Source organism: Pseudonaja textilis, chromosome 2 (genome assembly GCF_049901715.1).
Source record: "Pseudonaja textilis isolate UNSWEBS1 chromosome 2, rPseTex1.2, whole genome shotgun sequence".
Lineage (NCBI taxonomy): Eukaryota > Metazoa > Chordata > Lepidosauria > Squamata > Elapidae > Pseudonaja > Pseudonaja textilis.
This window is the reverse complement of record NC_141991.1, coordinates 143,241,630-143,269,339: the sequence shown is the minus strand read 5'-3', so window position 1 is coordinate 143,269,339 and position 27,710 is coordinate 143,241,630. Positions and strand designations below refer to the sequence as shown.

The window sequence follows — 27,710 nt, the reverse complement described above, 5'->3', positions numbered from 1 at the left end:
CTATCTCTTGTTAATTTTATATCTGAAACTGTAAATTAAATTCATTCATTCATTCATATCTGGAATTGAGCTTTACAAAATATATACTGACTGATGAAAATCTTGGCTAACACTATTGCAGACCTCCTACTGATTTGGGGAAGGTACAACCATATGAAGATACCCACGAAGTTTTCCACTTCATATACAATTATAGCAGTCTGGTCTGAATGAAGCCAAGGGATTGTTATACTTTTTTTCTTTTTTAGTTTACTGGGTGGAATAGAAGGACTTTAATAATTCTAACTTCTGAGCATAAATTGTCTAAGTAAAACAGAGGAGAGTAGTTCTGCACTATTAATCAGAGAGAAATATCACAGGGATAGCTCTTCTCACCTCTGTGGAACAAGCCTCTGTTCCTAACAGAACATCAGCCCCTTTCATCTGCTCCTCTGAGGGAAGAGAAGCCACACACAAAGGCATGTATGCAAAAAAGCACAATAGACAAAATCAGTGGATTCTCAACCTTTTCTTCACCCTTTAAATATCTTTTGTGGCCACAGGCCCCCGAGACTTTAAATCATAACATTTCTTCAAGCCTTTGTGGGGGCCCAAGAGTCTGTGGACCACTGGTTGAGAACCACTGGACAAAATCATTGTTTGAGCTCCAGGATAGAAATATCAGCGCATTGTATTTTAAGAGAAGTATTGTTCAGTCCAGTAAAAAAAAAAAATACCTAAGGGTCAGATTGAGGAGGCAAATGAATTTTAGGGGACCATACCAGGGCACCAAATTGTCAAAAATTAGCAAAGAATAAGCTCTTGGAAGAGGGGGTGTCCGTTCCAATGCTGCGATTGGGATTTCGAAGTGTTGGGAAATCTAGATTATTGAGAAGAGACCACAAGGTGATCTTAATACTATAGAAGTTGGGGATTATTGACCAAGAGTCATGTAAGAGTCTGAAGCAACCTCCTGTCTAGCAACTCAACCCATCCTTGAAGGTGGCCCACTGCCACCTCTAGGCTCAGGCCATGCAGACTTGTCTATCTGTCCCCCCAGAAGTCCAACCAGTGGGGACAACTGACTTTAGAGTTTGGCATTATAATAGGTTTCTGGGTACTTTCTTGCTCGGTGAACTGAAACTGAATATGAAATATCAGCAGTTTAGGTACAATAAGTAACAAGACAACAAGTATTAAAACAAAGCAATATAATACCAGGTTAACAAAATTAAACGTCTGTCCAGAGAGAATAAGACAGCCACCATCTTGTATCCAAATGGAAACACAGGTACCAAAGAAAAATTTCCAAATATGCTTTTATAGTGTTACTAAAGAGGCAGCAGCCTGACAGAGGAGAAGTCTTATTTAGAGTGACCACCTGCTTAATCTCCATTGTCAGGCGCATCCAGAACAGGGCTCCTCATGAAAATCTGAGGAGACAAGCTTGGGATGAGCTCCTATCAAATCTAACCAATGCCAATTCCTGTGCAAGAGGCCCCGGAATTAATCCAAACAATTAGAGGCTGCCTGTTGCTGTCGGGAACTGGGCCTGTCCGAATACATACCAATTCCCGCCTCTTCATCTTTCCTGTCACTTCCTTTCCCCAGTGAATGCTGCTACTTAAAGCAAGCAGCTTCACTTTGTTACAAGACATAGCCTGTCCTAAGATGCCTTTCTTTTGCCCAAATATCAATAATACAATTGATAATACAATATATATCATCACTTGTTTGGGTGACAAGCTTTATCAGGAAACACTTGAAGTCCAAATATAAGGAAAGCTTGCATATTTGGAAACTCAGCCAGTATCTTATTCCAATAAATTGGGATTTAAAAATAATGGCTTAAATGGACACGTTTATATAAAACTTTATCAGTGGGTTGGGGAAATGTTGTGACTTGCCCTGTGGCTTTAACAAGAGTGCGATGTGCAAAACCCAACCAGCAATGACTTTCACTGCATGGAGAACTCCAAATTCCCCTTTTGCAAAAGAAGAGGACCAACATTGGCCCTTGTCCTGCTCAGGCCTCTGGTTATGCAAATTCAGACATAATAAGAGTTTTTCATTTTCTGTACAACTGCAGCATGTTTTTCCACAGATCAGCAGCCCACCATTACCTCAGGCCCCACTGCCAAATCATACACACGCAACCTGTCTCAATGTTTTTAGCAGTAACCTAACAAACAGAAAAGCAGCCAGTGATGCTTTCTCTGGTGTGAAGAAACTGAGCAGGTGCAGCCTGTCATGGCAAGGAAATGAAAAGTGGCAGCTGCCAAACCTTTTTTTTTTTTTACAGGAATGCTCTCCGCTTAGGCACCTGCCCCCCATGGTTATTGCAGACTCCATTGTTTCTTGTAATGACAGGCAATTACTGAACAGCAAAAGGCAAGGCAGAAGGTGGCTTGGCTTAATTTCTTGTTTAGGGGAAATCTGTGTTCCCTGACCTTCCCATGCAGGGCTACAGTCTGGCCTTGAAGCCACAGCAGAAGTATACTAGTAAACATGGGCTTGCTAGGGAGAAAAACTCTTTCCTTTTGTTCTGATCTACTGGTATTCACACATTAAGCTTTTATGGTGAAGCAGCCATATATCATTCACTCACATTAGTTCCAGACCAACTGTCCTTGTCATTTCGCAGGCTAGGGAAAATTGACCTACACCTGCAGATATGTTGTTGATTACATTTCCATTTGGGTTGTGTTTTCTTTCAATGTTGTTTCCCATAATATCTCATAAACATAACTTACATGGTGATGCTGCAGTGCAAAAGTGCTTTAGGACAGATTTGGAATTCCATTTTTAAAAAGAGATTCTATCTTTCTGTTAACCTCACATGCCACAGTTATTTTTTTTTTCACTTATTTCCCTACAATTCTTAGCAAAACTGACGAAAATTCCTAGTAGCCTTTAACCTCTTTGGAACAAATCTGAAAGAAAGCAGGCTAAAAAGATTTTTGTTTAAAAGTGTAACAGAGATTCCAGGCAAACCTGTCCTATTTTGTAAAGTGGCTGAAACTGGGGAGGAAATAGAGATATTTTGCTCTGGCACTTTAGCTCCCCTATATTGATGAAGGAATTGAACTTAGGGGTATGAATCCAAAATTGATTCTGATATATCACATAAAGGGGAAATATATTGTTATATGACATTGTTAATGAAGGTAAGTAGTAAAGAAAAGGAAAAACAACCATCCATGTTTCCTGCCCAGCATTACAGTTACTGAATAATTACTAACATTATAATTAATTATAATAATAATAAAATTAAAAATAAAATAAAATTATTAACTAATTTTAGCCGAAATCATTAATTCATTGAAGCAAACATTGTTGGCCCTAACTTACTGCATCCCAGGAAATCCCCCCTCACATCCACATTGAAGATGAAAGAGAAGTGGTAGCAAATCACCTCTTTTACTACAGCTGATGGTTTGGAGTTTCCTTCCAGGAAGGCTAACCAGTACAATGACCTGTAGGAAAATGCCACATGAGCTGCGGTTGTTACTGCCCGTGTCAGGGTGTGAGTGACCCAATGGGCTTTCGATTTCAAAAATGGAATTCCTACCATCTGAATGATTCTTCCTCATTAAGGAATTCAGAAGTTCTTCTGGCCATTGAGCACAATTTTAGTTGGAGAAAACGGGGGCATCGGCCCTAGACTCTGTCCAACTGGAAGGGAGCCCTCCGAAGTAGGTTGCTGTATTTCAAATGAGTCAGAACAGTGCTTATTGTTCAAGGCAATAGCTATTTCAGTAGCTTCCCACCCAACCCCCATTCCATTACTTGGACCAGATTGATTGCTAGTGCGGTGTGGTTAAGAACTTGGTTTATGGACTAGGATTGGAAATATCTAGGTTCTTCCTCCCCCACCTCCCCATGAGTTGACTTTAGATCATCGCTTTCTCTTAATCAACCTATTTCACAGCATTGTTATGGAGGAAAATTGGAGGAGGACTTTTTTGATATGTAACCTTGAGCTCCGGAAGAAAAGTGAGATATAAACATAAATCAATAAATGAAAAAAAAATGCTTTTACTAGTTAATAAAAACAGATCGTTTAGAAAAAGAAATGCTTTCATAGGTTGCAATGAGAAGAAAGTGGTGGTGGGGAGAATATCAAGTGTATATTTGGCCCCCAGGTAACAAAACCTATTGGGGGTGTAGACCATTTCCAATTTCTAGAAGGCTTATCTCCAATCCTCTTTCCCTAAACAGATCTCTATAAGAAGCTTCCTTTGTAATTGGCTTCCCAGCAAAGCTGACAAGAGAGGCCCACCCAAGAAGGTCCATGAAGTCAGGATTCAGTGGTGAAGAGAAGAACTACCACTGTCACCCTGTACAGTAGTTTACATCAGGGATATAGGAACCAGCCAAACTGTACTAATGTATTCCTCCTAGCCACCATAGCCAAAGCAAGGGAAGCATCCAATGAAGACCTCAGGCCAGGCTCAATGTCATATCTCTTCTGAATCAATGACAACTTGGGTGCTGACCTTCATTCTCTCAGCCTTTGTCAGGGTTCCTATCTTCCCCTCTGCAGCTCCACTTCCATCTCTCCATCTCTCTCTCTCTCCCTCCCTATCTCTCTGACACATCTCTATTTTTAGCATCCCCTTCACAATGTTTGGTTGCTGTTGCTGCTCTCATCCCTTGTGCAAATGAGTTCACGCTCTACCTCACACGGCTCAGTCACAGCACCTTCTGGTGCCAATTCAACAACTCAGGGGTGGGGGGAAAGGTGAGGCCAGGAGGAGTCACCATTCTTTCAGCCGTTATTAAGAGGGCACAATTATTTGTACATCAGAGTAGGCGTAAGGAGAGTTTCAGTTTCTAGTCCCTCCTCAGGTGACCTGGCCCACATATCACATTATGCCACCATTCGTGCATCCTTAGTTTTTGGAATAAACTATAAAAGACATTGCCCAATACGCTATGCCAAGAATGTGCCATTTTTGTCAGCTTGAGGGCCATGTCAGCTGTCAAATGATATGTCAGCGATCACAATTCAAAGATGAGCAAGGTCAAGCTTCATGGAGGGAAAGCGTTGGAGTCTTTTATAGCTGCGAAGCTTAGGACACTCATTTTCACACGTATCCAATAATAAGGAAAAAGGCAATATGTTTTAAGTCATACAGGGAGGCCCCTTTTAGCATGGGCAACCCAGCAAGCCAAATCCAAGCCACAAAGATTTGAGATTATTCAATGAACATATTATCCCAAAGAGAACTTCTTTTACAAGGCTGTCCCCAGGGTTCCCGCCCCACCCCCCATGGCGGGGAGGGGAGCATCATAATATGCTAATGAAGGAGGGGAAATCATCCTATTGATTTCTTGCTTTTCCAGCACTGAGGCGAGCACTGAGGCGAACCTCTCAAGGATTCCACACTATTTTGAAAGCAGCCCCCAAACCTCATTGTCTTCTAAAGCTGGGTCAAATTATTTGTAGCTCAGCTGTGCTACATCTAAAACTGCAGTGAAATGTGTTGTTCTTGTTGTTAGCTAAAACACTGCAATTCTGTAAAATTTGTGGGTCATTTGTTTTACTATTTATGGGAACTCTTGTTGTGTTCCCCCACCCTCCAATCTCACTTGGGTCTTTCAAGGGGAGAGGCGGCCTTGATCATTTTCTAACTCTCCCTCAAAGGAACTGTTCAGATTAATTTATTTATGTAATACCTTTATGGATGGATAAAATCAGAAAAGGAATTTCTCTATGGAATAGGGTAAGGGGTATTCTGCTATTCACAGACTGGCAACTATTCATGGAATGGGACAACTTCTATTAATGGTGTTTTGAGATAGGCAATTTTGAAGATGGTAGTGGTGATGGCTCATCTTCAAAGTTGCTTTGAGGAATTGGGGTATGGAAACAACCATAAGCAGACTGAGCCTGACAACATAACCTAATCTCCTTTGTCACCGATATGAATTATCAATCCACATCTCCATTTTGGAATCTGGCCTACAAAAGTGCCTGGAATTTTGCAGCTGAGTCTAGATATGGTAGACTACGTTTTGAGCTCTCCCTTATAATTCATCTCTTTTAGCAATCGCAAATCCTGTGTGCTGTCACACTCAGGCAGTCCACAAAGTAGATCAGGCACCAACCATTCTACACAGTGGTTTATCTAGGTCACCAATTATGCAGCAGGCACTCCTTTTACCAGTTTCACTATTAGTATTCAAAGAACTGGCACGGAGTTTATGGCCGGGACTAAGAAGCAGCTTCTCTTTTCTTTTTCCCCTAAGTATTTTTTTTTATTAAAGATAATAGCAAAAGTAAAAAAATAATGCATAGAGAAAGATAGATAGAAAGATACAAGGAAAGAGTGCCAGGTGCAAAGAGAAAAAAACAAGAAATGTGAAGAATAAAAAGAAAAAGAAAGAATATAGTAAACAAAAAGAAAAGAAATACATAAGGAAATGACTCCCAATCTTTATCAGAAATATAAACAATTTTAGTAACTTTTTGCCTACTCTTAAATTACATTGTTTGAGATTGTCCGCCAACTCTCTAACTTTTATCTATTTAAAAAAAATCCATAAAGCAATGTTATCTCAGTTCTGGTGTCAGCAAAGTTTCATTAAGGGTTATCAAAAATAACAACATATTTATTTTAGCCTTCATGAAATGAACCAACTTTATATTCCTTCCTTTTATTTCTAATAACCTTTTATCTTTAGTCCAAATAATGCCATGGAACTTGCTTTCTTTTTATTATTTCTTCCTTATCCCTTCTCTTGAAATTCTTCAAAACTGTGATAAGTCTCTTTTGTAAATCCAATATAGAAAAATTATCCAGGTCACTCAATCTTGCTTTATTGTTTGCATGTCCCTTTCAATTATTAAAAGATCAGTCAGTTTCTTGTATAGCCAGTGTAAAATCTTTTTTGATGTCATTCTTGTAGTCTTTCATTAAGTCCATTTTCAACTCCATCTCTGTCTTGTCAAATAAAACTTGTTCCTCTTCCATAACATCTTTTAAATACAGTCTATCAATAGAGACAGATGTCACTGTTGACATTGTTAGCATTTTCTGACTCTATTCTCCAAAGATGTCCTTCAAGAATTCCAGTGTTAGAATATTTTGCACTATTCGGTAACGTTAGTCATGCATGGGTTCTTCTCTTTTAATTGAAATCTTTAGTTCATTCTAGTGTTCTATTTTTAAATTCTTGTTTTACCAGGTTATTTCTTACAATTCAGAATAAAAGCATTTTCCCACAGGAAAGATTCTTTATCATTAATTTCAAAATCTTATTTCAAATTTATCTGTACTGGTGGTCTGGGTTTAGCTTTCTAAAATCAAAGTTCTAATCAACCTTTTGCTGCTTTTTCGGTTAAAAAATTAAGTTAAATTTTCTTTGATTGAGCTCTGAAGGCAGACACACCCAGAGTTTTCAGACCTGTCGGTTCAAAAATTTCTAATAAGCAATTTCTAAATGGGATTAGAAACGTATACAAACTTAGTGTTCTTTTAAGGAGGCCAACTTCACTTTGAGGAAAATGACTATTCCCTCATCTCCCAGTACTCAAAATATACACCTGGAGACCACTGTCTTGTGGGTGGTCTCCCATCCTCTCTTTGTCTTTGTCTACTCAATGACTACTCATTCTTCACTGTGGTCATAGCCCTGCTTTTCACAGGGCCATCTTCAATCTTCAGTATCTTCCTTTCGAAGACCACAGATTTTTCAAAGCACATAACAGGCTCATGCCACACCTCCAAAAGAAGGAGCAAAAATTCAGGCCTCTGAAGCAGCTGTTTTCCTTGCTATTAGTCCTAAAGAAGCCTCCTCAAAAATTGGTTTGGTCTTCATTCTTCTGTTTGCCACTTGGGGTTCCTTGTACCAAGCAAGGCTTACGGTATTGATATCAGTGCTTAATTAAAGAATACCAGTTTTTTTTTTCCTTTGTACAAATAAACACCTAAGAAAATTCTAACTGATCATTTAAAATACCAGATTAGGGAGCTTACCCTCAAATAAAGGACTGCTAGGCTGTTTTATCATTTTACATGGCAAATTGGTTAACCAGGCTATAAGGAAGTCTGTCCACTAGCACAGCAGTCCTCAACCTTTCTGGCTCCGTGGACCAGCAGCAGCAGTGGTGGGCTGTGGAGGAGGGGATGGTTTTGTGCACACGTGCGCACCTTATGTAAATGGAGCTTTGTGCCCTTGCACACTTGCTCACTGCTTGCATGGCCTGGCTGGTTCCCAACAGGCTGCAGGATTTGGGGAACTTTGCACTAGCACAAATCATCTCAGAAGGCTTCACTCAACACCGTGCTCTTGCCTCTGCCTTTGGGAAGGTGTGCTTTCAAGGTATTTCAGGGTATCATTGGCAGGTGAGAAAAATCTCCCTGGATATATTTTTTTTGCTGCGATTATTTTTGTTTTACCTTGCTACTGCATCTTAAAATAGCTTTTAGAGCAGCCAGCAATGAAAAACAACCAGTTAAAACAAATGACAGGCTAAAACGATAACACATTAGAAACCAGCAGCAATATGGGTCATTGTTATCTAGCAACTGACACCATTTGCAGTGGTGAAGAAAAAGTAATGCTGTGGCCAGCGTTTACAACCTTCACAGGTATGCAAAACAAAGGAAAGGTGGAGTATATTCATAAGCATAGTCACAGGTTTACTTAGCAACTGCTTCAATTAACAAGTAAGTTGCTGTTCCCAATTGTCTTTGCAGCTGAGGACTACCTGTAATCGTAACTGTTAAACCGCCAGCCCCTACTCCATTTTACTCCAATCAGATAAAAAAAAGTAATTTAATTACATCTAATAAAAGGCTGGTGGACAAAATGAAAAAGATTTCCGGTCAGGAATCTAGCTTCAAACGTAGTCCTTTAAGGTCATCACACCTCTTGAGGTTTATGGGACTCCATATATTTCCATCCACTCTCTGGAATGGCACTTCCGTGATCAGCAGGAATTGTAATGGTCTCTTTTTTCACTCTTATGTGGTTCCTACGCACTGGCAAACCTCACAAAATGTAACATATTCGATCACATCCTGCTCAGTAGAAATCACAATGATCGAACCGAGCAATCAAAAAACAAACATCGCCTAAGAACAGCTGTGTCTCCTATCTTTGCCTTGGCTAGTGGGTCGAAAGGAAAGTGAAGATTGGCATTAAAACTGGGGTTTTAAAGACAGGATCCCATGGCCCAAGAAGGAAGTTGCATGTGGGATACAGTATGTAATTGAGATGAGCAATCTGTGGCTCCCTAGACTACAATTCCAAGGAACCACAGTGACACAAGTTTCCAGATTTCAGCTTATGGTCACTCAGCCTGTTGAGGCACACAAATCTTGTAAACCCCTTCGTTGATTTGGGTTTTCCAGATAAGTGCAGCTAGAGCACACAAGACACATAGCCCTGGTCAATAGGGCCAGAAAATAAATAAATAAATAAATAAATAACTCTCGTTTTCTCTCTCTTTCTCTCTCTCACACACACACACACACACACTGATTAGCTAGGATTTGGGTGGGTAGGTGGATGATATTTTCCCTTTATTTCCTCAACAACTTGTTTCCTTCTTAGCTACTCCCCCGAAGGGATATTTTAACAAGATTTCTGCTTAAGTGCCAGCTTCATCTTTTGTTATGGCAATTTCAGCCTAGTCTCATACTACCAAGAACAATGCTAGGAGATGCAGGGAGCTGGTTCATTTGGAAAATAACAAATCCCTCATTCCTGAAAAAAAAACACTTTAATATACTTGTCACCCAAGAGTAGAAAAAACATATTCTGCTGAAATTCTGTTTTCCTCAGTCTTTAAATATGTAGGGACCTATTTTATGCCCAGATTAAATTCCTTTTTGGTAAAAAAAAAAAAAGCACCTATCTATCTATCTATAATAAGAATATGAAAGCTCACTAAGATTTATTTAAAGCAGGACTATGATGGGCATATTGATGACTAGGTACTCCCTCCATGCCTTTGGGATGTCTACATTAGTAAATCACTTCAATTTAATCCCTGATGGATGAAAACCACCTGTATATATTTTGCAAGTTCTACTTTGTCATTGTCATACTTATAGTGAAAATGCATTAAAATGTCACCTATGAGAAAGAGCTGCAGTACGTAATATCCACACTTTCAAAACCTCTCCAGCTTTTAGAGATTTGGGGTCACCCAGTGGTCCCTCCCCTCACATAAGCCATTAAACTAAGGGTTGGGCAAATCCTGCAAAGAAACTGCACATGGTAAGAATTAGGAGAGAACTACTGGGGGCAAAGATGGAATTTAAAGCTTTTAAATTAGGATGTGAAATGAATTTTTAGAGGGCTAATCTCAGAAAGAGATAGAGAAGATAACCACCATTTGGCCGAGCTGAACTGCATCAGAAGAACAGCAGTTTATGAAAATACACATAAAGAATTATTCTGAATTTCCACCAAAGTATCTGCCTTCTGAGAGAGGCATAGTCCGTAACCAGGGGTGGATTCTACCAGTTCACACCTATTTGCTAGAACCGGTTGCTAACATTCTAAGCAGTTTGGAGAACCGGTTGTTAGAAGAAATTACTGGCCTAATCCTGTAAGGAAGGCAGGAAGGAAACATTCTGGTGTTGCTTACAGAAACTGCCTCTCTGTTAACCCTTATTACATTCTTGGTAGGACTAGACTTCCTGTCTCAGGAACTTCTCTGGAGTTTTTTTCACCTCCTTTGCTGGTACTTTGCTCGTATGGAGTTACAATGGCATTGAAAAAAATGACATGACCATTTTTCACACTTATGACTGTTGCAGCATCCCCACAGTCATGAGAGGCTAGGCGAGGAGATGCGTGCCTCGATGTGAGTGATGTTGAGTTGGCCACACCCACCCAATAACTTGACCACCAAGCCATGACCACCAAGCCAGTCACATGACTACCAAGCCACGCCCACCACCTAAGCCACGCCCACAGAACTGGTTGTTGAAAAATTTGAATCCCACCCCTGTCCATAACCCATCAGCAAAGGCAAATATATTATCTGAAGACAAGTAGCTTTTGCCAAAACAGTTACCGCTTTCCAAAAGAACGTAACTTTTGCCTGTCAAATGTCTGGCTTTGGAGAGGGTGGAGGGAAACTAAAAAGCTCTGAATGTTTCCACCAGACCACTTTAGTTGAATAGAGATGGAAGGGAAATGAGGGTGATGGGCACATTCTAGTGAACACCTGTAATCTCACCCAATCATCTCCTTCTTCCTATTCAGTGCCCCAGCTTCACAACTTCAAAAAGGACAGCTGTTGTTTTGTAAAGAACAAGGAGGCAAATGAAGGGTATTTTGCTATATTTAAAAGGCAAATATGATAGGTTGATAGTACAATCCTATCTGCTTACCTAAAATGTGTGCAATGTACATAGTAGGATTTATTTCTTTAGGAAATTTATTGCAGCCTGAGAGCAGTCCAACATTTTTGGAGAGAAAAGTAATTCAATATTCATTTTTCTGCAACATAAAGCAGGTTATTTCTTTTGTGCTTGCACATTCTGTCATTATCCTGCTAGAAACTCAAGGAAGCATGTACAGGTTTTCCAAACAGAATGCTGTCCAATTATATAGTAGAACCTAGTTTTTTGAGCTTTTAGGAAAGATTAACAGAATAATAGAGTTGGAAGGGACCTTAGAGGTCTTCTAGTCCAACCCCCTGTGCAAGCAGGGGATGATGAATTACATCATCCATTGCTCATCCATTATCCATCACACATAATCCATTGTCCAACCTCCTGCTCAAGTAGGAGATTATGGATTACATCATCCAACAACATAATAGATTATGTCATCTATTATCTTCTTGTTCTTATACCAGATATAATATCTTGTAGTAGCAATTACTCCGTCTTGACTGATCTCAAAAAAAAAATGTTAGGCAGAGTCAGATCTGGCTAGTACTTGGTTAGGAAATCCCAGAGGTGTAGGATGCATTGAGGAGTCAAAAGGACAAAGGAAACTTCATAGATGTAGTCTTGTAGTCATCAGAAGTTGAGCTACAATTCACCACTTAGTTTAGTTTAGTTTAGTTTACTTTATTGTCATTGCACCTCGTACAACAAAATCAAAACACCATCTTCAGTGCACATTGAAAATAAAACACAAACACACATCTTCACCCTCCACACATTGAACCAAAAACTCCCGACACCGCATCAACACTGCACTATACAGCAGAATTCAAAAGAGCTACTGCCCTGGGATAGAAGCTGTTTTCAGCCTATTTGTCCTTGTTTTTATTATTCTATACCGTCTGCCAGATGGTAATAGTTAAAAAAAAAAGGGTTCCCAGGATGAGATGGATCTTTGAGAATGTGCTGAACTTTCTTAAGGCAGTGGGAGCTATAAAGCTCTTCCAAAGAGGGGAGAGGGCAACCAATGATCTTCTGGGCAATGACGTTAACCCTCTGGAGTGCTTTCCTATCTGCCACTGTGCAATTGGCAAATCATACAGAGGTACAGTAAGTTAAAATGCTCTCTATGGTGCAGTGGTAGAAGGTCACCAGCAGTTTTCCATTCAGTTGTTGTTTTCTGAGAAGTCTCAGGTAGTATAATCTCTGCTGAGCCCTTTTGACCAGGGCTGCAATGTAGGCACCCCAGGTCCTCTTTTAGGGTAACACCCAGAAACTTAAAATTGGCCACTTGCTCCACTCGGTCTCCATTGATAAGCAAGGGCTGGATGTCTGATCTGTTCTTTCTATAGTCCACTATAAGCTCCTTGGTCTTATTGGTGTTGAGGACCAAGTTATTGTCTCCACATCACGAAAGCAACTGGTCCACCTCATCTCGGTAGGCAGACTCATCCCCTCCTGGAGATGAGTCCCACCACTGTTGTATCATCTGCAAATTTAGCAATAGTATTACTAGCATGAGTGGGAATGCAGTCATGCACATAAAGAGTATAGAGTAGGGGACTCAACACGCAACCCTGTGGTGTACCAGTGTTAAGAATAAGGGCTGAAGAGGTATGATTACCTAATCTGACCCTCTGTGAGCGGCCAGACAGGAAACCCACAATCCAAAGGCAGACTGAATTAGAAAGCCCAAGGTCCAGAAGTTTAGACACTAGTTTATGTGGAAGAATTGTGTTAATAATTCTTCCTTACCTTTCTGTGTATATTCAATAGTTGAGATGGTTGTCCATATCACCAGTTGTTTGGATGGGCAAAGCAAGACAGAAAGAAAATTAAGTTTCTGTGCAAAACACACAAATGTGCAGCTCCTTCTCCTACATCAGTAATACCAGCATAATTTACCAAGATCAACTCAAAGAAGCATTCATTGCCACTTTTCATCATACAGGAAAGGTTTTGTCTGACTGCCTGACTAGTTTATTCAGATAACACCAGCCATGAGGGAGGAGGAGGTTGAGAAGAGCTACAGTGGATCCCTTGCTTTAACCCTCTGCTCTCTTGACCATCTTCCAATGCTCAGCAGGTTCTCTTCTTGTTGACTTTCCATCCTGATGGCCACAGGAAGAGCTGCATTGGAGAGCTGTCTTTCGAATACATACAGTCACACAAAGTGACTGCACACCAAAGACTGCCATGGTATGCTTTAGTATGAATTACCACCATGCTTGAGTCAATTATCATGCAGTGGTTTGTATACATTAAACCCCAAGTCGTGGTTTGCTGGCTATAGAGATTGAGCTCCCACAAAAGGTTAGTCCATAATGTGGCTTGATTGGTTGTAACTTAGCATGATGGGCCATGAACTCTGTCTTGTATTTCTTCCCCACAGGAAGGGACAGCAGGGGGAAGCTGTCCTCACTCCCCATTCAGTCAGTCTTATTTCCAATTACAGTTCTGCTTTTTAAGGGTTAACGGCAAGATGGCTTGGAGGCTAGAAAAGCCTCTCCCTTGCCCCATTGCTGCCCTCCATCTTACCATTCGCAGCAGACAGGATCTTTTTAAGATAGGGACTATATTTGCAAGATCTAAGCCTATGGTTTTGTCTTTGCACAACCACTTGAATCATAAGCAAACTACGTGGGCTGGGAGTGAATAACATTCTGCCTAAAACGTGGTTTGCTTGTCCTAGTTTGTGGCCTGGTTTTTCCAACCATTTGGACCACCCACAATAAGATGTTCCTCTTCTTAATCTTCTGAACAGATGAGTGTCAGAAAAATTCCTGAAACTCTACTGTCTGTCTATCATCTAATCTATCTCTATCTCTATTGCTTTTTCTATCTATCTTTATCTATTCTTATCTTTTATCTTTATATCTATATCTATCTTTATCACAGGAGTCGCCAACCTTTTGGACCTCAGGGACTACCAAACTCATAATTTTAAATCCCAGGAACCACTAACGGTTCTGTGGGCAGGGCCTAATTTGTGGGTGTGGCTTGGTGGTCATGTGACTGGCTGGGCATGGCTTATATGTAAATATTATAAATATTTATATAAATATTGGATTTTTTATAAAAAAGAGCAACTTTTACCCAAAATCAGGCAAAGCAGGCAGGCAGATTGAGTTGCTCACAGAATCACAGATTCATTCAGAGATCTAGCTATCTGCCATTGGCTAGCTCAGTCTGTCACATAAAATTTGCCAGCAAGCAAACTCACAAAATTAACTCACAACACACCATGTATGTAAATATTGATTTTTTTATTAAAAAAAGAGCAACTTTTACCCAAAATCAGGCAAAGCAGACAGGCAGACTGAATTGCTCACAGAATCATTCAGTGATCTATCTATCTATCTGCCATCAGCTAGCTCAGTCTCTCAAATTTGCTTGCCGTGAGTCGGCTCTGAATAACAGAACCTTCAGTTCTAAGGGAGGTTCGGCTGTGCTTAAAAGCAGAGCCGAAGATCTAAAGACTAGCTAGAAAGCAAGAAATCCAACCATTTCCTGCTTCCTAGCTAATCTAAATCTCCCAGTACAGCAGAACAGATGATGGTCGGAAAAAGGAAAAACAGCAATTTCGCAGGCAAGTTTGCCGGGTAAGGAGTAAGTGTGCGGGGAGGGTTCCCACAAGCCATGTGGGTGGCACAGCCTTGTGTTTCTGTGCAGCCTGGATTAATTGCTTTGTGGGGGGTGTTCTGGGGGTGAGATTTCTCTGTGACTCACCAAAATTTTCTCATGGCCCACCAGTGGGGCACAGCCCACTGGTTGGCAACCGCTGATCTATAAATATCTATCCATCCATCTCTCTCTCCCTAAACTATCAATCTTGTTTTAAATCAGTGTTTCTCAATATTAGCAACTGATTGAACAATTGATGTTGAAAATTGAAGTCCACGTCACACAGGTGGCCAATGTTAAGAAACTATGTTCATGTTGGCAGCTGCCTTTCCCAAGTTCTGCTCTGTGCTTTTAACTATGTTTCTGATAAGTAGTCCTGCATATCATTATCCAAGAAATCCTAATTGCATACCAAGTCGTTATTTAAACCTATGGCAAACCTGGCTAATGGCTGATCCTGAAGTATAGAGATGGTCAGAATAAATCCTGCTGCCTTTTCTGAGTCCAGAAAAATTGCACCAAATGTAGGTTTTCCCAGATAAGTGTAGCAAAGCAAGTTGAAGAAATTCTGTTTCTCCTGAGTATCTTAAAGCAAAGAAACAATCACCAGACACTGGATGGATGACTTTCACAACTTTAGGAAGTCTGGCAAATTCAGGCTTCTCCTTTTAATTTTTATATATGGTAATTGATGCAAGATGACGCAATGATGCAAAAATACTGAAGCGCTCACAATGGAGAAACAGATAGCAAAGGTGGCAGAATTGGCAGAAATGATAACGCTGCCCTGTTTGGCCAGGAACAAAATTATAAACATGGGTGAAAACTTTTTATAGACTTTTTTTTTTCCTGAAATAGAAAAAGGTGAAATGAGTTTGTGATTTGACAGTTGAAAAAGGCTTGAGTAAGGGACTGAACGGATTTTTGTAATATTAAAAGAGGGAGGACAGACAATGAGTTCGTCTATAATATTTTTTTTCCTGGTTCTTGTATCTTTTAAATTTATCTTCTTTTTTCTTTCCCCGAACTGGTTTTTTGCAATTTTCTTTTTTCTCTTTTTTGTTACATATATTATATTTGTTTTTCATCTGTGTAAAAACTCTTAACAAAAATTACATTAGACAAGTTTTGCCCTTTTAAAAAATTCCTGTGACATTTTTAAAACTAAAAAAGCCACCCTTCGTTTATTTATGTAGTGCATATCAGGATTAAGTAATCTGGTTTGTCACTTTATGGTAATAATAGATGACCTAAAATGCCATCAGTCTGAATTCAAAAATGCAGTCTAAACTGGGATTGCGAATGGAGTGTTATGTGGCAAACTTAATGCAAGCTCCCGAAGGCCACAGACTTTCTATGGTTTAAATCTGTCCTGAAATGTAGGAACTAAAACAAATCTGAACTTGTCAGCTCAGAGCAGGGTTGGGAAATGGATGTGAACAATATCAGGCAAAAACAGGGACTAGGAAAGTTGTAAGGATCATAAATATGGCTATAAATTAGAGCTTGGTTTTTATTGAGTTTTGCTTAAAATTTCTGGTTGAGGTTGCCTACCTTTTGTTTTGTAAAATGACAGGGAATAGGAACCTACTCTAAAAATTAGTACCCGTAGAAGCAAGTGCAGTTTGTAAAACCGAGGGTCACATTTGGCCTACAAGTAGCATCTCCAGGGCTTCACTTTAAAACATTACCAAAAAAAGGACAAAAACTGATGTTCATCTACAACAGGGGTCTCAAACACAATTTACCTGGGGGCCGCTGGAGGTAGAGGCTGGGCCGCACATAGAAGTGTTTAGCCAGGTAGCGATGCATGGAGAATGCACTAATAATATACTTGGGGGTCACAGGATATCGTCCTGCGGGCCGCAATTGGCCCACGGGCCTCGAGAATGAGACCTCTGATCTACAATATACATAAAATGAATGAAATGAAATCTAAATAATATGACATTCATTCATTCATCTATTCATTTTATCTTTGTTAATGATGCAGTGGGTGGACAATGTTTGAAGAAACTTTTTGAACTTTTAAAGACCACATGACCTCAAGACCCAAGCTGGCTAGGATCTCAACAGCTTTAATGAACTTTCAGAATAAATGTTTACCCTAAGAAGTCTTATATTTTCATATCCATCCTTGCTTTTCTCTTCCAGTGATGACAAGACTCCACAGGCTACTCTGAGCTCATCTGATGGATTAAAGTCATCCTTTATATCCAAAGCTACACCAGAAGCAGTCGGTGGTCAAGAAGGCTCATAGCAGGGGAGAGCACCATGTCCTGTCTCCCCTTGTATGTTCTGCTGTTGCTGTGTCTACAAGGATCACCGTCTGCCACTCACCCCTGCCCTCCACAGTGTGTCTGCGAGACTCGCCCGTGGTTCACTCCCCAATCCATTTATCATGAGGCCAGCACAGTGGACTGCAATGATCTGCTGCTCACCCGGGTCCCTGGCAATCTCTCCTCAGACACCCAGGTCCTCCTGTTACAGAGTAATAAGATCTCCAAGGTCAACAGGGAGCTCCAGCACTTGTCTAACTTGACTGAGTTGGACCTCTCCCAAAACCACTTCTCCAGAATCAGTGATGCTGGGTTGGCTAACCTTTCACATCTCATTACACTTTACTTGGAAGAGAATCAGGTAGAGGAGCTTTCCAACCACTGCTTAAGCGACCTTACCTCACTAGAGGAACTTTACATAAATCACAACTGTATCTCCTCTATTGAGCCATTGGCTTTTGCGGGCTTAACCAGCTTGCTCCGGCTGCACCTCAATGCCAACCGTCTCCACGCCATTGACCATCGCTGGTTCCTCCCACTCCACAACTTAGAGATCTTGATGATTGGAGAGAATCCCATCTCCCGGTTAACAGGAGGGAGTTTTCAGCCTTTGGAAAGGCTTCATAGCCTCGTCTTAGCAGGGATGCAGCTAACTGAAATCCCCCCTGATGCTTTCCAAGGCCTGGACTACTTGGAGAGTCTCTCCTTTTATGATAACCACCTTTCATATGTTCCCACCAAGGCACTAAGAGGCCTGCCTCTCTTGAAATTCTTGGATCTCAACAAAAATCCTATCACAGAAATTCAGCCGGGAGACTTCAAGGACATGCTGCATCTGGAAGAGCTGAGCCTCAATGGCATGGAGAAACTTACTGGCATCCACAAAGGGTCATTTGAGAATCTTCCAGAATTGGCCAAGCTTGAGCTGTGCAACAATCCACATCTCTCCTACCTGCATCCAGCTGCCTTCCGGGGGGTGCCAGCTCTTCGCACTCTGCTAATCAGCAATACAGCTCTTGGTTTCCTTCCCTTAGGCCTGAAAGATGCCTTGCCAGCTTTGGCTGAACTTAGTGTCTATGGGAATCCATTGCGATGCGATTGTTTAGAAAACTGGAAGCCATGGACCACAGGACACATTCGGCTGATTGAATCGCAAACTACTCTCTGCACTTCACCTAGAGAAGCCATGGGTCAAGAGCTCCAAGAAGCCCTCAAAAGCGTCAGGGGGGAAGGTTGTTTGCCAGAAATTGCACCCAATCTTCCAGAACACCTGGAGGCATCTTCTGGTTCTACCGTAATTCTGGACTGTCAGGCCAGCTCAGAGCCACCACCACAATTCCATTGGATCTTACCTTCTGGGAAAAAAGTGACTGCTGGAACAGGGAAGGTGCATCTTAGGGCTGGTGGAACCCTTGAGATTAGCAGAGCCAACCCAGCAGATTCAGGAGTTTATACTTGTGTAGCCCGGAATGAGCTGGCCTCTACTAGCCACAGTCTGTCCCTCAATGTTATTGGAGAAAGACCGGTAACTCCTGCCAGGCTACTGGTCTTTGCCAAAAAGGTACAATCACATTTTGTGGTGTTGGAGTGGACCACATCTTACATAGAGGGGCATAAAAACGAGAGAGATGAATCAGCCACTGCCCACCCACCACCTCCTCCACCCTGGTCATCAGCTACCATGCGTATCCATAACCCCCATTTCACCTACACTGCACGGGTTCCTGTGAGCATCCGGGAATACAACCTCACACACTTGCAACCTTCCACCCATTATGAGATTTGCCTTACCGTCATGTCTTCCATTCCCAAGTCCTCAGCTGCTGCCGGTTACACTGATGTTCTTTCTGCTTTAGCAGCTTCTACAAACTCTCCTTTGTCTTCTGTGAGTTCTTCAGAAATGGTCACAGCAACCACAGGTGCTTCCATGCCATCTCTGAGCTCTTTGATAATCCCTAGGGGTCCTTCCTTGTCTCTCATGAGTCATTCAACTGTGGTTTCTCCAGGAACTTCCAAAGCCTCCTCTGCACCCATGGAAGCTTCTGCAGGCCTTCCACCTGCTTGGTTATTGCCCCACGCTCAGCAGGTCTGCCTCAATGTCACCACCAAGGATGCCTCCCTCTCAGTGGAGCTGATGGGAGGCTGGGCAGGAGGGGCAGCCTTGGCTGCTATTACCGGCTCCTTATTAGCAGCTCTGAGTGCTGTGCTCCTGCTCCTGTGTGCTTCTCGTCAGCTCAAGGAGAAAGGGTGTCGCCATTCACTCAAAAAGTACATGCAACATGCAGCCGCCATTCCACTCAACGAGGTCTACCCTCCCCTGATCAGCTTGTGGGATGCAGAGGGAGACCCTCCCCTCCCAATGGCTCCGTTAGCCCAACTGGCTCCACCCACACCAACCTTGCCACCTCCCCCTGCCATAGGTGGGAACACTGTTTTGCTACCACCTCCTCCTGGCCCAATTGACACTTCCAAGACTTACCTATGGCAACAGCCGTGAAGGAATTTGAGGTGTGCTGGTACCCATACCTCAACACAGACATTGGTGGGAAATCTCTCCTCCCTGTGTCTTTTAGGATGTCAGAATTGGGTCTCCAGGCCTTCCCAGTTCAGGTTCTTGCCTGCCACTTTTACCCCTTGTACTCACCTGTGCACTATATGTACCTAGGGCATGAGGAACTTGGACATTTTTTAGCCAAGGTCTCATTATGTAGTTATAGCCAGCGAGGGAGGAGAGCATCAGGCAGATAACAGGGCCCCTGGGACAGTGTAGCCCCTGGGGGGCAGGTAACAAAAATGAATAAAATTGAGTTGGACAAAGTGTAAAATGTGTGGGTATGTTTGTTGAGGAAAAGAGATATATTAAAAACGGGCAATGCAAGGAACCAAATCTCTTCACCTCACCCAGGATCTAGTACCTTTTTCTTTCACCCAAGAAGATTGATATGCTGCCCTCCAGTGAACATTTTGGGGATAATAAGCCTGCTTTTCCTTTTGAGCAAGATTACAGGCTCTCATATCAAGGGTCAAAAATAGCAAAATGAGAGTCTGAATAGAAATCTCTTATACCTTCTAAATCTATCCTTCCATTGTCAGACAGGGAGGTTAGTTATTTTTACTGAGTAGTAATACAAAGGCACTATATATATGCCTAGAGCCCCCTAATTATTATATTATTACTTCACATGCATGGGTGGGATTCTACCAGTTCGCACCTATTCACTAGAATCGGTTAACATTCTAAGCAGTTCAGAGAACCGGTTGTTAGAAGAAATTATTGGCCTAATCCTGTAAGGAAGGCAGGAAGGAAATATTGTGGTGTTGCTTACAGAAAGTGCCTCTCCGTTAACCCTTATTACATTTTTGGCAGGATTAGGCTTACTGTCTTAGGAACTTCTCTGGAGCCCACCCCCCCACCCTTTGCTGGTACTTTGCTTGTGTGGAGTGACCATTCAAAGTTACAATGGCACTGAAAAAAGTGACTTATGACCATTTTTCACACTTACGACTGTTGCAGCATCCCCACAGTCATGAGAGGCCAGAGGAGGAGATGCGTACCTCGATGTGAGTGATATTGAGTTTGGCCACACCCAGCCAATAACATGACCATGTCCACCCAGTCACATGATCACCTAGCTACGCCCACCACCTAAGCCACACCCACAGAACCAGTTGTTAAAAATTTGAATCCCACCCTGTTCACATGCCCCAGTGCAAGAGTCCCCAGCCCCTGGGTCACAACCCATTATTGGGCTTTGACCCGTTCAGAACTGAACTACAGAAGTGGTGGGCAAGCACACACATCTCCACTTACACAAGCAGTGGGCGAATGCCTGCGTGCTTGCCCACTGTTCACACGAAACCATCTACTCTCCGCACCACCACCCCCAGTTCGCAAAGCTGGAAAGGTTAGGGAACTCTGCCCTAGAGGCATGACAAGATCAATTAGGAAAAAGTAATAAAAGGCCATGAATAGGGACACCATTGGGCAGGGTGAGACAGAGGCCTTGGGTGCAGGCGCTAATTTGCAATCTTCCGAAACTGTTCTTTTGGAGGACAGACCTGAGCGTGTGCAGTCTCTCCTGGGGCTGACAGTCTAAGATGTTGCTGTGGCACAAAGAAGAACATTATCCTATTACCATCACTGATGTGCCAGTCAATTATTAATTCAGTCTACTCGACTGGAAAGGAGACACCATATTATTATTTTAGTGTTTTGTCTTTTGCCTTGTGCAGCAGCAAACTGTCTTTGGTCCAAAGTCAGTCTTTGACACCACTTACAGGAAAGGGTTTTGTAGTGCCCACTTTTTTCTTTTACTATTATTTTCAACAGTTATTACACTACCCTATAAGTATTGGGGAGTGAGGTTTTCAGTGTGTGGGGGTGAGATATATTTCAGGGTTTCTTTCTTTCTTCTCTTTAATTTCACTTTACAAATTGGAAGCCTTCAAATACTCTCTTTCGTTTCTGTTAAAATTGGCAGGAAATCCCCATAGCAATTTCTCACTGAATTTTGAGAGTCCCGTTCTCAGGATTTAGGAAACCACAAAAGTGTGCAAGCTGAGCTGTGAGTTCCTTCCCCCAGTTCTATGTGTTCAGGGCTGACACTTGTCAGCTTGGATGTTTTTTTCTGCCAAAACTGTTACCAGAAGAGGCAAGAGAGCACCAGGAACCAGGCTTCTTATTTTATTAACACGGTTTTGCTGAGATTTGCTGAGAAACTAACTGGGGGATGCTGATACCTTTGCTATTCTGTTTTTATTCTTCCTCCACCCCCCCCCCACCCCACCCACTCCAGGGCAGTATGTGATCATATCTTAAATCTAGTTTTCTTTATTTCTTTCATTAAGCCACTAACCAACTGCATTATGGCTCACAATGTTTTAGACAACCATTGCATTCTCTGATCATTTGGCATCCTAAAAGGCCTGATTTCCCACCCACCCCTTTGTTTTTTTTTCCCCCTCCTAATTTATGTGTTCATGCAAGAGTGTGAGAGAGACAAAGAGAGAGAGTGTCCACAAAAGAACAAACCTGTGTTCTTTTGCAAACTTCTTAGTTCTCCAGACCTGCTGATACCAGCTCCTTGAGGTGTTGCTATGCAGGAGCTACATAATAATCGCCAATTGGAGCGAGTTTGTTATTAGTATATTTCATTATTAGATGGAATATATCTTATCATATACCCCTAAACGCTGGATGTGGGAGGCAATCATCAGGGGAAGTCCATCACTTTTACATTCTGCTTGTGACAATCTGGAAGAAACTGGCTGGCTGCTAATATATAAAAAATGAACCAGATCAGCCTTCCCCCACCCAGTGGATATGAGAGATAATTACTCTCATCCTCTCCCGAAGGGTACAATTCAGAAAAGCATGTACTCGGTTTCTAAAATGAATCTGGACTTTGAGTCCTGAATAGTGTTTGTTTTTTTTAAACAATCATCTGCGTTTAGGATCCACAAACCTTGAAGTCAAGCCTGGAGATGCAGAGTGCTTGTTCCAAATTACCTTCTATATTGCATTATATAGATCTGTACCTATTATTGAGTTTGTTGCATTGAAAGCTCTGCTAATTGGTTCACTTGGCACAACAGCGCACCAAGTCAAAATCCTTCCATATGTATTCATATGGTCAATGTTGCCAGTCTGGTTTCTTTGAAGGAATGACAATTTGTCAGTTTGGTTGAGACTAAAAACATGACAGGGCACAGAAACCTTGGGGCAGTCTGGGAATCAGGAAGCATAAATAGCCTACATAGCTTAGAATAAGAGGGGCTCTGTAATATTGCCAGAAAGGAAATCACTTTGCAAGGCAAAAATACAGAACAAGACGTTGGTTGTCAGGGATACTACTGCTATACATGGAAGCATTGGATATGATGGAAATTCTACCACTTTTATCATTTGATGTTGACAGATCAATGTAATCTAGATGGCAACTAAGGATCAAGAAGATGAGTGAAAGTACTCTTACTTCATCAGCCAATTTTCTAATCTAAGGGGAACTCAAATTTTAGTGGCTTGCAAATGGCTCTGTAGCCTCAGAGCATCCACTTGTGCTTATAAGATTTCTGGTAAGGAAATGACACAGTTTGTATCATCAGAAACACCATTTTGTTATTATATTATTTGTTCCAAAGTAGAGTTGTGCTGGGGTGGTGGGTGGTGGGAAACTAACCCTAGCAACATTCACACACACACACAAATATTAATTGGGTGAAAGGTATAGGTGATCAGCACTAGCTGTTTATGGATTCCAGATTCAACAAGTGATGTGCAGTTTTGGCAATGAATAGTGAAGACAATACCATGATGAAATTAACCATAGTTGGACTGGGCAAACGACAGAACCTAGGACCATATGATTAAAAAGATCCAAAATGATTCTGGTCAAAGAAGGAGGACCACTATAACATTTACACGAGTTTGGATTTGTTCAACAAGTTAGGCTAAAATTTACTTACCAGTTATAGTCGTAATCAGCCAGGGATAATTGATCTATGGTTCAGAGAGTTGTTCCCACTTGTACATTGGTGAATCACTAAACCTTCATTCAGTTTAACTATAGATTCATGTTCTGTGAATTTGCAATGTGCCAAAGGCTTAATAAAATTCTTAGCAGTTATAGAACTATTTCTGGTGGTTTTGCAACACTCTCCCACCCTGCCATAACACTATAAATTGGGTCAGAGTTTTATCACCTATTGTATCATGCCAATGAAGGCCTGAGGTAGAAATGTTGCAGCTCTGCTAATGTTTCCTAACCAGTGACTAGCGATGGTAAGATTTTGGTGAAGAGCCTTTAACAGAATAGCTCTGTTTCCAACCCCCCCAATGCCACATGAGCTATAAGAAACAACTCCTTCTTGTCTTTTGTTAAAAAAAAAATTGGCTAGAAGCAAAGCAGCCAGAGCCAAGAGTGGCCAGGTGGGACAAAGGAGCTGGAAGGAAGACAAAGCCCAGGAGAATAGCAACCTTGATCTACAAAGCCAAATTTGGCATCCACCCACATTGCAGCAGACTAGAAATATATTCGCATGAATTAAAGAACAAAGAGATCAGGTACAGTAGCTACATTTAAAACGAACAGCTAATAAGAGCCAGAGGGAAGGAAAGGGTGGAGCAAGTGATTCACCCACTCATTAGACTTAAAGCTGCCAACTTTTCCATTACTTCCTGGCAGGGCTCTCCATATTTTTAACAGCAGTGTGACAGGCTGAATTTCTTTTACAAACTGCTGTCTCCCCAGGCAAAGTTCAACCAGCTGAATGTCTGTTATTTGGAAAGCTTAAAGACACAGAAGCCACGCCAGAGAAGAAAGCTGGAGACCTAGAACTCCTTAAATCAAGGCTGCAGGAGGTGAAGAAACAAGAAGTGGAAGTTCAAGAGAGAGTTAGAGGAAAGGGCAGGTTGAGAAGCAAGCTTAGACTCTCTGGAGGCTAAGCTCCCCCTAGGGCTCTAAATATGTCATGTTGTACGTTAGGGAAATTGTGTGAAAAAAACGTTTGAATCTGGGAGTGTATATAAAGATAATACTGTACATTAAAAAGTATTTTATGAGTATTTATGGTGATTGCTTCTACATTTCAGAATGACTACCTGAAGGATCTGTGCAAAAACTTTCTATGGTCCCCTCTCCATTTTTCTTAAAGGAAATATTTCTGTGCTTTGACAAACAAGCTTTGTGTTCAATAGGTAGATCTTTCTCACACACACTAAACAATCCACAAAGTAATGAAAATAGAATCCGCTATACAGTGGTACATTGGTACTCAAGTGCTTTGTTACTCATCTAATTTGGTACTCAATGCATTTGGGTATGAAAATTTTGTCCCAATACTTGTTGTTTGTTTGGTACTCAACACACAAGCTAGAACCTGTCGGTGTCAGTTGCCTTGTGACTCACTACATTATTCCTTATGGGAAAAATTTGCTTGGTACTCATTGTTTTTGGTACTCATCATGGCTCCCAGAACGAATTAACAATGAGTACTGAAGTACCATTGTATATGCAAATAGTATAATGGCATGAGTTACAAAATCAAGGTGGCAGTGCTCTAGCATTTCTTATCTTCTGTTCTGAGATTAAGTCGGAGGGCTAGGAATAGATGGCCATGTGGCTCACATTCCTTTACAGACAATCATATATCGGAAGGCAATTATGATGTTGAAGTTTAAACTCCCAGCAGGTTGAGGCAGGCTGGTCAGTGGTAAAGGATGCTGGGAATCGCAGAAGAGCCCCAGGTTGCCCATCCGACTCAAAGGGCTGTGGATCTAGATCAGATATAAAAATAATGGGACTTGACGTTGCCTATTAACAGGAAACAACTGGGTAACAGTTGGAACAGATGTATGAATGACCTGATTATATAATAATAATCTATATCAGATTAAAAAGAATTGTCTACATTATATAGTATACAATATACTACATTGTACAACTATTCCTAGAGTGTATTTGCTGTATGTACTTAGCAAATTTATACACATGCAAATTTTGTGCATATCTGCTCAGTTGGTCCTATTTTGGGCATTTGCAGCTGTTTCATGGGTGTAACACAAATTCTTACAATTTTCAGTGGGAAGAAAAAGCAGATAGGTGTATTTACAGACGCCATATTTTCTTGGGGAAAAAATAAAGGGAAAAAAACTGAAAAGGGAATAAATCTGAAATATATTCTGAAGGATTAAAAAATGTTTATAACTGTGCTTTACAAAGGAAAATTGAAGAGCAAAGAAAATAATTATATTAAGCAATTCTAAAGGACAGCTTTCTGAAATAAAGAATGGTATTTTAAAATAAAAGATGTCTGGTTACTCTAGGTATATTAAGCTTCCAAAAGATGCACTAACAACCAAACTGAATCCCCCCACTTGAGTATTATTAAACCAGATCAAAAATTCTAATCATTGAGTGAGGCCTGAGGCAGACTAAAAAATTTTGTTTTTAAGGTAGTTTTTAAACCTTTAAAAGGTTCCGTGTCTCTGCATCAAGATGAACATCATTTTTTTTGGGGGGGGGGGGGAGAAAGGGTGAGGAAATCTTTTACCTTTCCCCCTGCAATTTACCTCAAAACAAGAAAAAAAGTCATGCTGGTTTTGCAGTTTTGCTTGACCTGTGGTGGGGGTTAACATACCACTGTGTGCAAAAATACTTCCTTGTGCCTTGCTGTTTCTAACTCTCTCCCAGCAGATAAGCTTTTTTGGAGAATGCCGGCACATAACATTATCTCCATTGTAAAGAAAAGCCATCTCAAAGTAGAGAGCAGTGAGAAAATGCAAGTAGGAGCATTTCAGGCTGGCTTCTTCCTGCACAGCAGGCACAAGGGCTATGAATAAAGGATACAAATTAAATAAATAAATATTGCATCAGTGTGACTTTGGGTTTAACCAAAGGCTGCCCCTCTGCGGTTGAGCTGAGATGCAATTCAGGAGGGGCATTTTGTGTTTTAATCCCATGTGAGCAACCTTTCTCTCCCTCTTTCTGAGTTCCTCCGTGCTCTTATGAAAAGCATGAAGGTAAGCCGAAGAAGGAAAGGATCATAATTACCGCATGTGCCAGTTAGTGCCTTAAGGCATGATAAAACCTGTGTCAGTTGCCCTCACAAAGGTTCATAAACATTCATATTGTTGATCCAAACACACAATGCTTTTGAGTGTGCTTCATTTTCTTCTGTATATCCAGTCTGCTGTGGGGAAGAGAAATGATAACACTTAGGGCTAGACTTGGAAGGATCATTTTGCAATGCATGTAACATGTATGCAATACTGAGAGGGCATATAGCGCAGGGCAGTAGTGGGATTCAAATTTTTTTACTACCGGTCCTATGGGTGTGGCTTAGTAGGCGTGGTGTGGCTTGGTGGAAGTGGCTTGGTGGGCATGGCAGGGGAAGGATACTGTAAAATCTCCATTCCCTCCCCACCCCACTAACCTGCTTTCCAGCTCTGTTCTCCTGTGCAGGGCAATAAAAGAAAAGCCAGCCGATCAGCTGGGACTCAGGAGGCAGAGAATAGATGGGGGTGGGGTCAGTCAGAGGGGGTATTTTCTGGCTCTGCGAACTACTCAAAATTTCCGCTACCGCTTCTCCAGAACTGGTCAGAACCTGCAGGTCCCTCTCTGGCGCAGGGGTGAAGACCGTGAAGTGTTGTACTAAGAGGGAGGAAGCCAAGGTTTAGTCATGAAAGCCCATGAGGTGACTTTGGGCCACTTATTTTCTCTCTTTCAGCCCAACCTACCTCACCAGGCTACTGTGTGAAGACCACTAAGAGGAGGGGAGTGTTACGTAGGCTACCTTGAGCACCTTAAAAAAGGCCAAGTATCCAATAAATAAATAATGGTGTTATTTGAGAGGTTATTATTTCTGTCGTTGTCTTCTGACTTTTGACCATCAGGTTGGTCGGATATTAGAGGCCAGTTGGGAGACAGAAGTAGAAATTCTGCCCTTGCCCCCTTTAAATATGCTA

General features: G+C 41.5%; 2 protein-coding genes across 3 annotated transcripts in view; one reads left to right on the top strand and one right to left on the bottom strand.

Moving 5' to 3' along the window:
- Nucleotides 1–20,059, top strand: part of LOC113443395 (leucine-rich repeat neuronal protein 1-like) — a 35,655-nt gene extending 15,596 nt beyond the window's left edge. The window contains exons 2-3 of one of the 2 annotated variants that reach the window (XM_087925600.1): nt 13,426–13,541; nt 17,121–20,059. In XM_087925600.1, coding sequence (XP_087781726.1) covers nt 17,241–19,742 — 2,502 coding nt within the window. In that variant the 5' untranslated portion in view covers nt 13,426–13,541; nt 17,121–17,240 and the 3' untranslated portion in view covers nt 19,743–20,059. The remainder of the gene's footprint in view (nt 1–13,425; nt 13,542–17,120) is intronic. The other variant, XM_026711595.2, reaches the window with a different exon arrangement.
- Nucleotides 20,060–24,802: 4,743 nt separating this feature from the next.
- The window catches only part of ELK1 (ETS transcription factor ELK1), a 36,435-nt gene continuing 33,527 nt past the window's right edge, over nt 24,803–27,710 (bottom strand). The window contains exons 6-7 of the transcript XR_015741959.1: nt 27,179–27,396; nt 24,803–26,935 (exon numbers count right to left, since the gene is read on the bottom strand). The gene's annotated coding sequence lies outside the window, so the exon portion shown is untranslated. The remainder of the gene's footprint in view (nt 26,936–27,178; nt 27,397–27,710) is intronic.